At 34.0% G+C, this 14740-nt stretch overlaps 1 protein-coding gene across 45 annotated transcripts in view; it reads right to left on the bottom strand.

Moving 5' to 3' along the window:
- The window catches only part of MYO9A (myosin IXA), a 289948-nt gene that overhangs the window by 99141 nt on the left and 176067 nt on the right, over positions 1-14740 (bottom strand). For all 45 annotated transcript variants that reach the window (XR_011425596.1, XR_011425595.1, XM_070234206.1 and 42 more), the window contains 3 exons: positions 13965-14108; positions 12259-12298; positions 5778-5900 (listed from right to left, as the gene is read on the bottom strand). Coding sequence is in view for 43 of the 45 variants with exons in the window: in XM_070234206.1 (XP_070090307.1) it covers positions 5778-5900; positions 12259-12298; positions 13965-14108 (307 nt within the window). In the remaining 2 variants the exon portion in view is untranslated. The remainder of the gene's footprint in view (positions 1-5777; positions 5901-12258; positions 12299-13964; positions 14109-14740) is intronic.

Below are 14740 nucleotides of genomic sequence, written 5' to 3'. Positions count from 1 at the left end.
CATTATCCTGACTTCTAAGACAGTAAGTTAGTTTTGCTGCTATTAAACTTCATATAACAAGAAAGACATACCATGTATCATTTTGTTGCATACACTTGCATTTTGTACATTTTCAGTGCTATAAAATATACCACAATTAAATTATCCATTTAGGATGGATATTTAGTTGTTCCAGTTTGGGCTATTACAAATAAAGTTGCTATCAATGTTCTTCTACGTGTCTTTTAACTGTTTTCCAAAATGCCTCCATTAATTTATATTTTAACAGCAGAGTATAAAAGTTCTGGTTGCTCCACATCCTGACCAACACTTTATATCACACAGTCTTTTATTTCAGCCAAGCTGGCAAGTGTGCATTATCGTTGTTATTATTATTATTATTATTATTATTATCATCTTGGTGAGAAAGATTGGCCCTGAGCTAGCATCTGTGCCAATCTTCTGCTATTTTATGTGGGAAGCCACCACAGCATGGCTTGACAAGCAGTGCTAGGTCCACACCTGGGATCCAAACCTGCAAACCCCAGGCCACCAAAGCAGAGCATGCAAACTTAACCACTAGGCTACCGGGTCAGCCCCAAGTGTGTAGTATTATTGCCTTACAGTTTTAATTTATATTTTCCTAATGAAGAATAATGTTGAGCAGGTATTTGATAGGCTTATTGGCCTTTTGGAGAACATCTTTTGATATCAGACAGTTTTGCGTATTCAAGACTTTTGCGCATTTCTATTAGGTTGTCTGTCTTTTTAAAAATTGATTTATGGTTCTTCATATATTCCACATACAAGGTCTTTTTCAGCTGTACTGCAAGTATATTCTCATACCCTGTAGGCTGCCTTTTCATTCTGTTAATAGTGACTTTTGTTTTTAGAAGTTTTACTGAAATACAATTTACATACTATAAAAACATGACCATTGTAGTATACAGATGATTTTTAGTAAATTTATACAATTGTGCAACCATCACTACAATCCAGATCTAGAAATCTTCTATCATTCCAAAGAGTTCCCTGCTGCCCATTTGTCATCAATAACTGCTTCTGCCCACAGCCCCAGGCAACCACCTATCTGCTTCCTGCTGCTATAAATAAACCATCTGTGAAAAAAGTAATCCTTTTTAGACATCTTTTCCTCTAATTATAAAACCAATATATAGATAGCTATTGTAGAAAACTTAATCCATAAATATATGTTCAGAGAATAAAAATCAGTTTGGTTTAGTTTGGGTAATGACTTAATCCTTAGTTTCAGAGGCAGAACTGAAAGAAGGTTATTCAGATTTTTGCAAAAAAAAAAAAAAAGACCCTTAGGCCAAGGAAGAGAAAAACTGCTCTAAGTATAGGACTATGTTGACTAATGATGTAGTGGCGGATATATTTCCCAGCAATCCATGGGTCTCTGAGCAGCTAGGCATGCATGCCTTGTCAGGCCAGGAGAGGGGCAGTGGTTTTATTAGCAGGTTTCAGCAGATATAATAGCAACAGAATGTGCATGACCTATTACCCTAGGAGAAAGCCACAAAACTCCTTTTAAGGAATTAATTGAGCAGAGACATGGTGCCTATGAAGTGACCAGGCTTTCACATAGGGGTCCATGCATAAACAATGCAGTTTTGCCTTATGATCAAGTTGCATCATTCTGCCCATAACTTAAGGCTTTAGGTACTTTATTTGACAGTTTGGTGGCCAAAAGGATAGATTCATACTAACATTTGCTTGCAGGAGACAAAATCTCAAAAGAGAATGATCCAGAGTAGGGTGAGGGTGGGAACTTACCTAACAGTTGAAATGATCAAGAAAAATATACATATGGTCTACCATCTTGCTATTTGCTTCTATTTATTTAATATGCTGTTTTATCATGTCTTTTTTAAATTCAGCATATTTTATGATTCCATTTTAGTTCTGCTATTTGCTCATTACCTATAATGAGCTTTTTTTTTTTGGAATTGCTCTAGGGTTCACAGTGTTAACATATCACAATCTACCTTCAAATAATGTCACACCATTTCCTGTATAATGTAAAAACTTTATTAATAGTGTATACTTACATGTTAGCCCCTCCTTTCTTTTATGCTACTTTTGTCATATGTTTTATTTCTACCTCATATTATTTTTGTTTTCTACAGTCAATTGTCTTTTTAAAAGATTAAAAGAAGAGAAAAAGTATTCTGTCATTCTGGCACTCTTCATATTTTGCAAAGATCTAAATTTCCATGTGGTTTTCTCATCATTTTTCTCCCACATTTAACATTCTGATATTGTACGAACTGCTGGCAATAAATTCTCTCAGTTTTTCCTTCTATTTAACCTTCATTTTTTTTCTTTTTGTTTTGGCTGAGGAAGATTCGCCCTGAGCTAAGATCCGTCACCAATCTTCCTCTCTCTCTCTTTTTTTTTTTCACTTGAGGAAGATTAGCCCTGAGCTAACATCTGTGCCAATCCTTCCCTATTTTTATGTGGGTTGCCACCACACCATGGCTGACGAGTGGTGTAGGTCTGTGCCCACGATCCAAACCTGGACACCTGGGCCACTGAAGTGTAGCACACTGAATTCAATCACTACGCCATGGGGCCAGCCCCTTTAACCTTCATTTTTACAAAATATATTCACTGTGCATAGAATTCTAGAGTAACAATTTTTTTCCTTTCAGTCTTTTGAAGATATTACTCTTGACTTCCGGCTTTCATAGTTTCTGATGAGAAACCTACTGTTATTCTTATCTTCATTTCTTTGCACATAATATCTTCTTTTTTCTCTGGGAGTATTTTAAGATTTTCTCTTTTTAACTGGTTTTAGCACTTTGATGTGATATGCCTTGGTGTGTTTCCGTTTGTTCTGCTTGAGGTTTGTTGAGATTCTTTGATATTTGGGCTTATATTATTCATAAAATTGGGGAAAATTTTGGTCATGATTTCTTCAAATGTTTTGCTGTACCCTCCTCTCTTACCTCTCCTTCTGAGATGCAATTACACCTCTATTCAACCACCTGATATTTTCCTACAAGTTATTAATGCTTTTTTTCATTTTTCTCCATCTTTGTTATTTCCCTCTGGGCTTTATTTTTAAGCAAATATAATTTCAAATTCATTACTTCTGCACTAATAGGTGTTAATCCCATCTACCTTATTTTCAAATATTACATTTTTAATCTCTAAAAGTTCCATTTGAATCTTTTTCATATCTTCTAATTTTTTCTCATCATATTCATGTTTTATGTTATATCCTTAGACATATTTATACAATCTGTAGTAGCTATTTTGAGATCCTTATCTACTATTTCCATCATCTCTGTCACGTTTAGGTCTGTTTCTAATGATTGTTTTTTCTCCCTTGTTATAAGTTTCATTTTCCTTGACTCTTTGCATGCCTAGTCATTTCATATCGGATGCTAGACATTGTGATTTTACACTGTTGGATTTTGTTACATTGCTTTAAAGAGTGACAGACATTTTTCCTGGCATGCTGTTATGTAGGATCACTTTGATTCTTTTAAGACTTCCTTTTAAGCTTTCTGAGGGCAAGTCTAGAGCAAAATCTCTGGCATTTGTTTGGCTCCCCTCTTCCTGAGCCATAGAAAACTGCCTTTATGCAGTAATCTGGGGCTTGCCTCATTTATTTCTCTTGTCTCAGGGATCACAGTCCTGCAATGCTTACTGTCTAATATCTAAAAACATTTGATTCTTATCTTTTGTCCAGTTTTCTAGTTGCTTAGAGCAGAAGGGCAATTCCTGTATCAGTTAACCCATCATGAGTTCGATGATCTCATTTTCATGAAAATAGACATTCATTCATAAGAAAGGCATGGAATCAAAGACACTTGGGTGCCATCCATCTCCACCACTTATAATTTCTTCACCTGTACAATAACAGTATTTATCTCATAGAATTGGATGAAAAATTAGATAATGCATATATATAAATATTTAGTAAAGGATTTGGAAAATATGGTACATTGGTCATCATCTCTGGATGGCAAATGATTTTCACTTGTTTTTGTTCACCTGTATTTTCTAAATAATCAAAACAACTCAATTACTTTTGTAATATTTAACATATTAGAAACACTAAAGATGGCCCTTTTTGCAAAAGTTACATACAACACATAAGTACAACTTGAGAATAAATTCTCCAAAATTCTTAAATTTCAGGGGATTTTAAGGGACATAAGAGGACTGTAATTATAACTAAGTTTTTATTGTAGTAGCTATAATGTACTATTCAGATTAAAGAATGACTTTGGTATACAGGCACCTGTAAAAGATCCAAGGTAACAAAACAAAGGACACTTAACAGCTTTATTCTACTCTTCATAATTATGAGATTAATGCTTCCTTTTCAGATATGAAGCTCATGAAGTTACCTTTTGATCAGAATTAGGCTTCCCATGTTGATTTGCTAATCAGGGGAAAATGTGATAATGAACTAACAATTGTAACAAGTCTGCTTATAATTCCGTTTCTCATTGTATATTAATACACTTTGATACTGTTTTACAAAGCAGTGTATAGTTTATCACTTAGCATGATTTTTTTCCCTATAACCCACTCACTTTTGCATTTCTAAATCTACAAGTAAAAAGCCAGACTCTGGAAATGTGAAGACAGCACCAAGGTATGGATACACTTGGCCAAGAAACATCTCTCTTTTTTTAATAATCAAATATCATTAACTCATAGGATTATGAATTAAGACAGATTTTTTTAAATTCATGGCAGATCTTCCACTATATTCAACTGTCTTTCCTTTAACCTTATTAGCACATAGTAAGTTATTTGGCTTTTCATCTTGATTTTTCTGTTTCTTTCTTTCTATTTTAAAAGAAAGCATTTGACCAAATGGCCTTCACAGATTCAAATTTTTCTCTAGATCTGGTGAGAAGTGTCTAAAATAAAATGACATTTCTAGCCCATAATTTGAAGAACTGTGCTTATAAATCAAACAAGATCATATACAGTGACATATTAGTAGATAATTTACATTCAAGTATTCTGGCTTAAAAAGGAGGATTAAGAAAAGTGATAACATATAGAAATACAGCTACCAGCAGATAAAAGAAATTTTTAGTTAACAATGCACTTTGCTTCTGTGATTTAAGCATGAAGCAGAGTAAAATTATGCAAAGCATTGTTACTCATCAGATTTTCAGCTCATTTTCATAAAAAACTAGCAAATGAATAGAACAGTAGAGAGAGATGACTTGAGAAGAACAGGAAGAAGTAATTAGAAATGTATTTTGAAAAATTATTCTCAAGTTATTTGGTTAATTTATTATGATCATACTTACTCTTAAACGCCCAGTCACAATAAAAGGAACTGAATTTCTATATATACAAAACTAAAATAAGCAAACAAAAAAAAATCCTACAATCCCATTTAAATATTAATGACAGTAGCATGAGGTTTAAATATATAGAGAACAAAACATACATCGTTATGTTAACAGTGACTATATCCAGGCAGTAGGCTTTAAGGCAGATTTTGTTTATAATATCAATTTTCTGCTGCCTTTCTCCTCACATTAAAAATAATGAATCACTCTTTGGGATATCCACTATCCAGATATACAAGGATGAGAAAGAAAGGCAGCTAACTTTTTTCCATCTTTGGTACTTCTCTCCAAAATGACCATTATAGCATGGCATTTTAGTTACAGGAGTCATGTCCCACTCAGGTATCCTGCAGATCACTGTGACCTTTCAATGCCAATCTGAAAGAAACATATTCCTTTTTGTTAAAAGTAAAATTTTTTTTATAAAGTAAAATAGGAAATAACCTGAAACTGGGCACTGATGCTGGGAGGTTTCTTCTTCTTGTGCAAATGAAGAAGAGACTTGGTAATTCGATCCTGTAAGGTCAGTCTTGTTAGGTGTTTTAAAGAATTTACCTCTAGTAAGTGCTGAAAACAAAGGGGAAAATACCAAATTATTCACATAAATTAATTTAAGAATAGGAAAAACAAAATTGTAAGCCACTGTTCATTATTTCTTATGTATAATGACTGAGGTGGATATGGGAGATTCTGCACTCCTTCTGCTTTCCTGCAAAAGCTTTCCAGCTAAAAAGAAAACTATATTTCCCAAACTCTCTTGCATCTTGGGTCCCAGATGTGATTGCAGTTCATCAATTAAATTGCCACATGTGAAACCAGGAAGGCATTACTGAGGCAGAGCCTCTGGCTACTAGCTTCTGTTTCTGCTGGCAAGCATGTACATGAAAGTGCTTTCGTTTTCTGTGGTCCCAGTGTCCAGGTACTACTTTTGTGAGTGCTGAGAGGCAGAGTGCAGAACTTTGGTACTGTCACTGCAACTCTAGTAAATACACCTTAGCCCTAGAGCCAATAGTTGTAGCAGCTTCTTCCTGATTCCTGGATTATACTACAGGTGGTGTGTGACTGGAAGCAGCAGCTACAAAGGCAGCTTCCAGATTTCCTAGCTTTCTGACGACAACTGGGGTCAGTTCTCCTCTTTGTTTTAATTCTCTGAAACTCTAAGGCTTCTAATGATTGTCTAAGCATCTCCCTGAATTAAGCCCCTTTCTACTTAAAATAACTACAGTGATTACTGTCATCTGCAACTGAATCCTGACTCATAGAGACAATAAATTAAATTAAATCCCAGGGTTATACCAGGTATGCCAAGAATATATACACAGAAAAAAAGAAAACATAGTCCCTATCAACCTTCATCCTCATGTGCTAATTATTAACCTTAATAATAAGATAGGAGTTACGCATAAAGCAACTAAAGAATACAAAATAGGATATTAGTAAAGTGATTGGGAGCTTTTAAAAGTCTAAAAAATATTAACTTTGACAATATAAACATTAAAAAATAAAAACTTTCAAGTGGCAATAAGTACAATATATGCTTAAACAATTACAACTAAGAAAAAACATTTCCAACAATGACAAAGACTTATCATCTGTATATAAGAACTGTAAAAATCCTTTAAAAATATATCCCACCATAATAAATGAGTAGAAGACCTGAATATGCAATTCTCAAATAAAGTATAAATGACAACATAATGACAATCAATCTCACTTGTAATCACAGAAATACACATTTTCTTTTAAAGAGATTTTCTGCAGATTGTCAAACATAATAAATTCTGACAAAACCCAGTATTCGTGAGGATGTGGAGAAATAGGCATTTTATGCACTGTTCTTAGGAATGCAAATCAGTATAACTTTCCTGATAAGCAATTTCACTTCCAGATATTTATTTAAAGAGATTATCAAACAAGATCTGAATGTTATTTCTAACAATGTACTTCAAAACATAGTGAAAAATTATGAACAGAGATTTGCAATAATATGCAATTCTTTTCATAAAGTATGCTTCATTCACACAAATGAATACTATACAGCTCATAAGGATACTGTAAACCTGTATTTACTAACAAGGAAAAATATTTGCAAATACTACTGACCAAAAAAAGCCACATAAAACAATAACTTATATTCAAAATGTCATGTGTATGTTGAATTTTGGAGGGTTTTTGCTTTATTCTTATTAGTATTTTTCAATTCTCACAAGAAGATTCATTGTATATTAAGAAAAAATAATTTTACACGCTGATGAAGACTCAATTAGAAGAATTTTATAGTTTATCCATAAGTAAAAACAAACTAGCACTAAAGATGAAAATGATTTTTCCCCCTATTCAACACACTTTCCAGAAAAAGACCATGGAAATAATGGTTTCATTTTATAAACCTGTATCTAAACCAATGGTAAAATTCATTACTAAATGTTTGTCACTGTGTGAAAAAACATCATATGGACTGTGTAAAACAAATAACTATAAAAAAAAAGTCCTCGCTTTGAAGGAATTTAATTTGAAAAGTAAAAAAACAAAAACAAAAACAAAACCTCACATTCATTCTCACCTCAGTGTCTTTCCAATTTTTTCATCTGCTTGGGATACCCTATAGGCAGACCTTCACATCGCTTGATTTTTCTTGGCATTGATTAACACACAAACTTCGTTATAAAGATCTTGCTTAAATACCCAAAAAGTAGCCCACTTCTAAGTCAAGAATATGTCACTTCATTTTCCTCTTTGAACATAATATGGTGTAAATTATCCTTTCATTTATTTGCTTAATTGTATGTTGTTTTTTTTATTTCTCTAAAAGATAAACTGTGAGAGAGCAAGGACTCTGACTAGACTGTTTATCCCCATAACCACAATGCCAAAAACAGTGTCTGGTACAGAGTAGGTAATTAAATAAACATTAGTTTAGATTAAGGCATAAAGGGTTATCAACTAACGATTTTTGAGCAATGTTTCCTCAGCAACTGGGACTAGACTTCTACCCATAAAACTTACCATGATCAAATCAATCAACAAATCTACACATCAGGCTCTGTTCTAAATGCTAGGAATACACTGCATTCAACTATACAGAAACAGCCTACAAGGACATTAAAAAATAAATGATAATTTGAGAGTTTTTAAGATTTATGAAGAAGATAAAATAGGGCAAGGGAGAAAAGGGAGACAAGACAGAACAGAACTAGATGGAGAGCAGGAGGCTAAGGACCCCAGAGAGATGAACCCAGTTAAGTGATGGCTGCAAAAGCTCAGCATAAGGTGATAAAAACCAAAAATTAGAACGTGGGTGAGAGATCTAGCAGAAAAGGGATATAGAGTTAATTCCCTTCTTAGGTCTTCTGTTCATTATCTACTTTATTCCTTTCTTAATTCCATCTTCACTGTTTAGTTTATTCAGCTTAATTAATCAGTACATTCTTTTTAAATCAATTATTTACTACTTGCTGTGCAAGGTACTATAGACACAAAAATTAAGAATATATTGCTCATACAGCAAAGGAAACCATCTCAAAACGAAAAGACAAACTACCAATTGGGAGAAGATATTTGCAAATCATATAGCCAATAAGGGATTAATATCCAAAATATATAAAGAACTCATACAGCTCAACAACAACAAAACAACAACCCTATTAAAAAATGCGCAAAGGATCTGAACAGAAGTTATTCCAAAGAAAATATACAGATGGCCAACAGGCACGTGAAAAGATGTTCAACATCACTAATTATTAGGGAAATGCAAATCAAAACCACACCCATTGCCTCACACCCATCAGAATGGCTATTATTAAAAAGACAAGAAATAACAAGTGTTGGAGAGGATGTGGTGAAAAGGGAGCCCATGTACACTGCTGGTGGGAATGTAAACTGGTGTAGCCACCAATTTGGAGTATGGATATTACTCAAAAAATTAAAAAAGAACTACCATATGATCTAGCTATTCCATTTCTGAGTATTTAATCAAAAAACACCAAAATACTAATTCAAAAAGATATATACACCCTTATGTTCACTGCAGCATTATTCACAATAGCCAAAACTTGGAAACAAACTAAGTGCCCATTGACAGAAGAACGGTAAAGATGATGTGTATGTGTACACACGTACACACACACACACACACACACACACAATGGAATACTAGTCAGCCATAAAAAAAGATGAAATCTTGCCATTTGCGACAACATGGATAGACCTTGAGGGTATTATGCTAAGTGAAATAAGTCAGATGAAGAAAGACAAATACTGTGTGATTTCACTCACACATGGAAGATAAACAAACAAATACATAGATACAGAGAATAGATTGGTGGTTACCAGAGGAGAACAGGGGTTGGAGGAGGGCAAAAGGGGTAAAGGGGCACACGTGACAGTGACAGATGACAACTGGACTTTTGGTGGTGAGCATGAGGTAGTCTATACAGAAGTCAAAAAATAATGGTGTACACCTGAAATTTATATGTTATAAACCAATGTTACCTTCACCAAAAAAAGAAAGAAAATATTGCTCATGTTGTTAAAGAGGACTAAAATGGGTGATAAAATTAACTTCAAGTTTTGAGCCTGAGTGACTAAAATGGAGAATAACACACTAAAATCACTTTGGGCATCAAGTCTGAGAGATGAGCAGGGTGTCAAAGTAGAAATGTACAGCAGGGCAACTATGAGTAAAAGAGACTGGAAATTAAAAGGTCATGTTAGAAAAGTAGATTTAACAGAAGTGACCATTTCAAGGAATGAGAGGGAACAAATTCTGAGAGAGAAAAGGGAAAGTACTATCAAAACTATATTAACAGAGGGCTAAGAGCTATTGAAGGATATATTTGTTAAATATTTGCCTATGTTTATTCAGGGTTGTAATAAAAATAAAGCATCTTATCTTATCTTATCTATATCCATAAAATGACGTACTAGAAGTGCCCACAAGAGGGAAGACTAAATCTTATTTCCAGCAGCTATAAAAGTTGTACAATGAATGCAATAATGCTTCATATAGCAAGGTAAGAAAGAGGGTGCAGATTTCACAAAAGAGCAAAAGAAGAAGGAAAAAAAAACAATTTCAGGTTATCTACACTTCTGTTTCTTCTTTCCACATTATATATAAAACTAACTCAATGCAACAGAAATATTCAGCAAATGACCACGGTCAGTGAGGATATAGGGTCTCCCATTTTAATTTTTATTAACATATACTTGTTTTGACTTGATCTGAAATGGACTGAAAGAAATAAGCAAGACATTCATTAAGCATAATTAGAAAGAGAGGCATATTTAAAAAAGAGGAGGAAAAATACGATGAAGAGTGAGGTTACTAAACAAACCACACATCATACATACATGTATGTGTACAGATAAGCCACAAATTCAGCTCTAAATGTTCTGGTAGAAAATATGAAGAAAAATACTTATTATTTATTGACTGCTAAGCATGCATGTATCTAATCCTAACGTATAATGCCCTGCATTAGAAATGACGGGACACAGGTTAAGACAAGTTAGAGAACTTACTCTAAAAACCACAGAGCAAGTAACGGATCTAGAATTTGAATGGAGATCAGTCTGACTCCAAAGTCTATATTCTTATAGGCTATTTTGCCTCTCTAATATTAAACATATGTATTTGAATCTATGAGACACACTAAACACAAAAATAGCCACATTTAATTTAAAAAGAGAAAAACACATGGGATTCCTATGATTGATGATTCAATAGAATTATTTACTTCAGATGTATCCAACCTATTCACGCTGGCTATCATATGAAGTTGAAGAAGTTATCCACTTGAGGAGAGTGAAAAGAACAGTGCAAATAGCGAGGCCCAAAAGCAGCATGCAAAATACTAAATGGCTATAGAACGAAGAAAAAAAAAAGGACAAATGAACAGATACAGACGTTTGATAACAAATTTGGCCTCCTTTCCTCTGTCTCTACATAAAATCTTTTCATGCTAAGAACATAAGTGAAAACCATGTAAATTAATTTCCTTTGTGCTCTGTGGTTTAAAACAATATTTACATTATCAGACACCACATCAGCAGTGTATTAAGCCTAAGGTGACTTAAGCAGAAGAAAAATAAAGACAGAGTCATTTCCTTATTCTTGAACTAGAGAATCATGAGAATAAACAGCTCCTTTAAAATTTTGGAATTATGTTCATCAACAAAGTTACAAGTGACAGGATTCTTTCTTTGGAAGGGTCCAAGAGAAAGAAACAGTAAGATTTTTCTTTCTTTAGTAAATGCAATAAATATTTTTGGAATGTCATCTCTGCATAAAGAATGTAGATCAGAGGAGGCAAATTACGGCCCGTGGGCCAAATCTGTTCTTACACCATTTTATACGGTAGAAAAAAAAATTAATGGCACAGGAAAAATTACATGAAACTCAAATTTCACTGTTATTGGAATACAGTCACAATCACTCAATTACGTATCGTCTATAACTGCATTTGTGCTACAACAGCAGAGCTAAGTAGTTACAACAGAGATGAGAGACCTGCAAGCCTCCATGGACCTTTTCAGAAAAACCTGGCTAACTAGCACTAATCAGAAATTATTTTACAATCAAGTAAAACTCAGAATTTGATCTTAACCTGACTCAAGGAGAAATGAAAACATCTACATAAAGAGGCCATTACTCAACAAAAATTTCATTCGTATTCAGAAGCTTTACAAATGCTAGAAAATGGAATATATCACAAATAAATATTTATCAGAATAATTAAGCTTGGCCATTTCATAATATCCAGTGTTATTTCTGAAATGGATTCAACTGAATGCACACAATTAATCCCTATTTGGGGTATAAATAAGGTATTTCTTGTCTTTAATTCAAAAAGATTGTTTGCATGAGTAATAAAAAAATAATTATGAAGGAAGACACCAATGGAAAAAGTTTTTTTATAACACTCACCTTTGGAAGGCCAGGTTTGGATTTGAAGTTTTTGTTTCTCCTATAGAAACAAATCAAACATTAGAAAAAACTACTGTAGAGGTGAATGACTTCAAGGACTCTACTGAAACAACAGATTCTATACTCATTTCCAAGATATAGGTCCTCCACATGAAAACACTGTTTGATTCAACTAAGCAAGCACCTTAGGGAAAGAAGAATAAGCAAGGGAAAAAGAGAACAAGAAAAGAGACGACAGCTCTGTACTATAGCTAGGCATAAACGGATTTAAGCCTGATGATCAGTAACATAATTTTGTACATTCAAAGCTAAAGTTGCATTTTCTTTTGGATGTTAATAGGGCTCTGCCTTCTTATACCTACAGAAACTCAGTTTCTGTCATTTTAAGATTTTAAATAGATGCTCTATTTCATAAATTTTTAAAAGGTACTTTTCACTAAAACTTATGATCCTCTACTTTTGGAAATTAAAAATTCTCTTCTGCTCTTTTTTTTTCTTATTCATAACTCAATATCATACTTATATCAAGAAGGTTGTTTTATGGCTACAGAAAAAAAGAGAATAAAGCCCAATGCTTATGAACATGGGCTGGGAAGTCAGAAAGACCTGGGCTTGCATCTAAACTCTACCACCTACTAAGGTATGATTTTAACTTTTTTCTTTTTTTTTTTTTAAGATTGGCACCTGGGCTAACAACTGTTGCCAATCTTTTTTTTTTTTTTCTGCTTTTATCTCCCCAACCCGCCCCCGTACACAGTTGTATATCTTAGTTGCATGTCCTTCTAGTTGTGGGATGTGGGACGCCGCCTCAACATGGCCTGACGAGCAGTGCCATGTCTGCGCCCAGGATCCAAACCCTGGGCCGCCACAGTGGAGCGCACGAACTTAACCACTCGGCCACGGAGCCGGCCCCTGATTTTAACTTCTTTAAGCCTTGGTTTCATTATGTAATAACGTAAAATGAGGATGGTAATACACTAACCTCTTAGAGTTGTTGTGAGGATTAAATGGGCTAATTCACAATTCTGGAGTACAGCAAGACTTACATAAATTGAACCTCTTAACACTGTTAAGCAATGACTTAGACAGGGATTAAGGAATCCAATTCAGTCAGACCTCTAGCTACTGGTCAGACCTCTAGCTAGTAGTCAAAAAATATGCTTTGGAAATGTCTGAAATATGCTGATATAGGTAGCTGAGAACTTTTTACTAATCCACCATGCATGGTTATATCCATGTCCTCAAACCAGTTCTATGATCAAATAATGAGGAATGCCAGGCTCAGATAAGTGTTATATATCACTATATACGATCCCATCCAACATTATGGAGGGGATTTCCCTGACTAATTTGCTAGGACTACCAGAATTAAAGAACAATTGCAGTTAAAGACTAGGAATCCTAAAAAGAGCTAAGTTTTTTCTCTCTCTGGAGGTAGGGTCTGTCAAAGAGCAATAAAGAATCATCTACATAGTGAGTACATTCAACCATTATTCTCTTGGTGAAATGAAAACAAACAAACAAACAAAACACTGGCTTTATAATGCATGAAATTCATAGCTCTAAATAATGACTACTTTTGAGTCTTGTTTCACTCAAAATTCTACTCACGAAAATAATGCTTCACCATCACCCCTCTTCATTTTTTCAGCCAGAAATTTTAAACTAGTCATGAAAAGCAATCCAAGTTACTAATCAATACTAACGTGAGAATTCCATGGGCTCTCTCCAAGAGTTTGCTGCTAGCTGAATTAGAGAATATCCCATCTTTATCAAGCAAGGAGGTGCTACTTGATAGTCTGCTCTGGCGAATCCCAGTTCTGCCGTTCCAGGAAAAATCAAATGTATCACTGTAAAAATTAAATATAGTACAATTTGTTTTAGTTAACTGAGACACCTCTAATTAACACTCTCTAAAATGTTTAAATAAGTAAAATAAGACTTTATAAACTTAAGTTGAAATTTAGAAAAAATGCTAAACCAGCAGAAAATGGTTTTATCAGAGAGATCACCAATCAATTAGGACTAACATTTTATTTATTCAGAACAAAAAATTTCTATGGATTCTGGCATATTCACACACAAATGTGAATGTAGATGAGGATATCATGCAGCTAGTATCTTTAAGCATATTATTAACCATTTAACAATCAGTAAATAATATAAGGTATTATAATGTAATGGCTTTTGTCTTTGTTAGATTTTAGAACTTCCAAATGCAAGTGAAGGCATTTACAATTCTAACAGGCCATTCCATTCTCTTAAATGTTTAATTTCCCTCTGGGAGGTCTTATTTACATACTCACTCACTACACACATACCAACTAAAGTTACAAAGCTCCTTTTATGGGCTGAGTACTCTTCTAGGCACTGGAGGTGCAGGAATGAACAAAACAGATAAAATTACCAGTGATTACAATATAAAGACTAGGGGGCTTTCTAGGTAAAGACAGCAAACTGGAAACACATTTGGATTCCTCCA

Source organism: Equus caballus, chromosome 1, assembly GCF_041296265.1.
Source record: "Equus caballus isolate H_3958 breed thoroughbred chromosome 1, TB-T2T, whole genome shotgun sequence".
NCBI lineage: Eukaryota > Metazoa > Chordata > Mammalia > Perissodactyla > Equidae > Equus > Equus caballus.
This window is presented reverse-complemented; position numbering and strand designations above follow the sequence as displayed.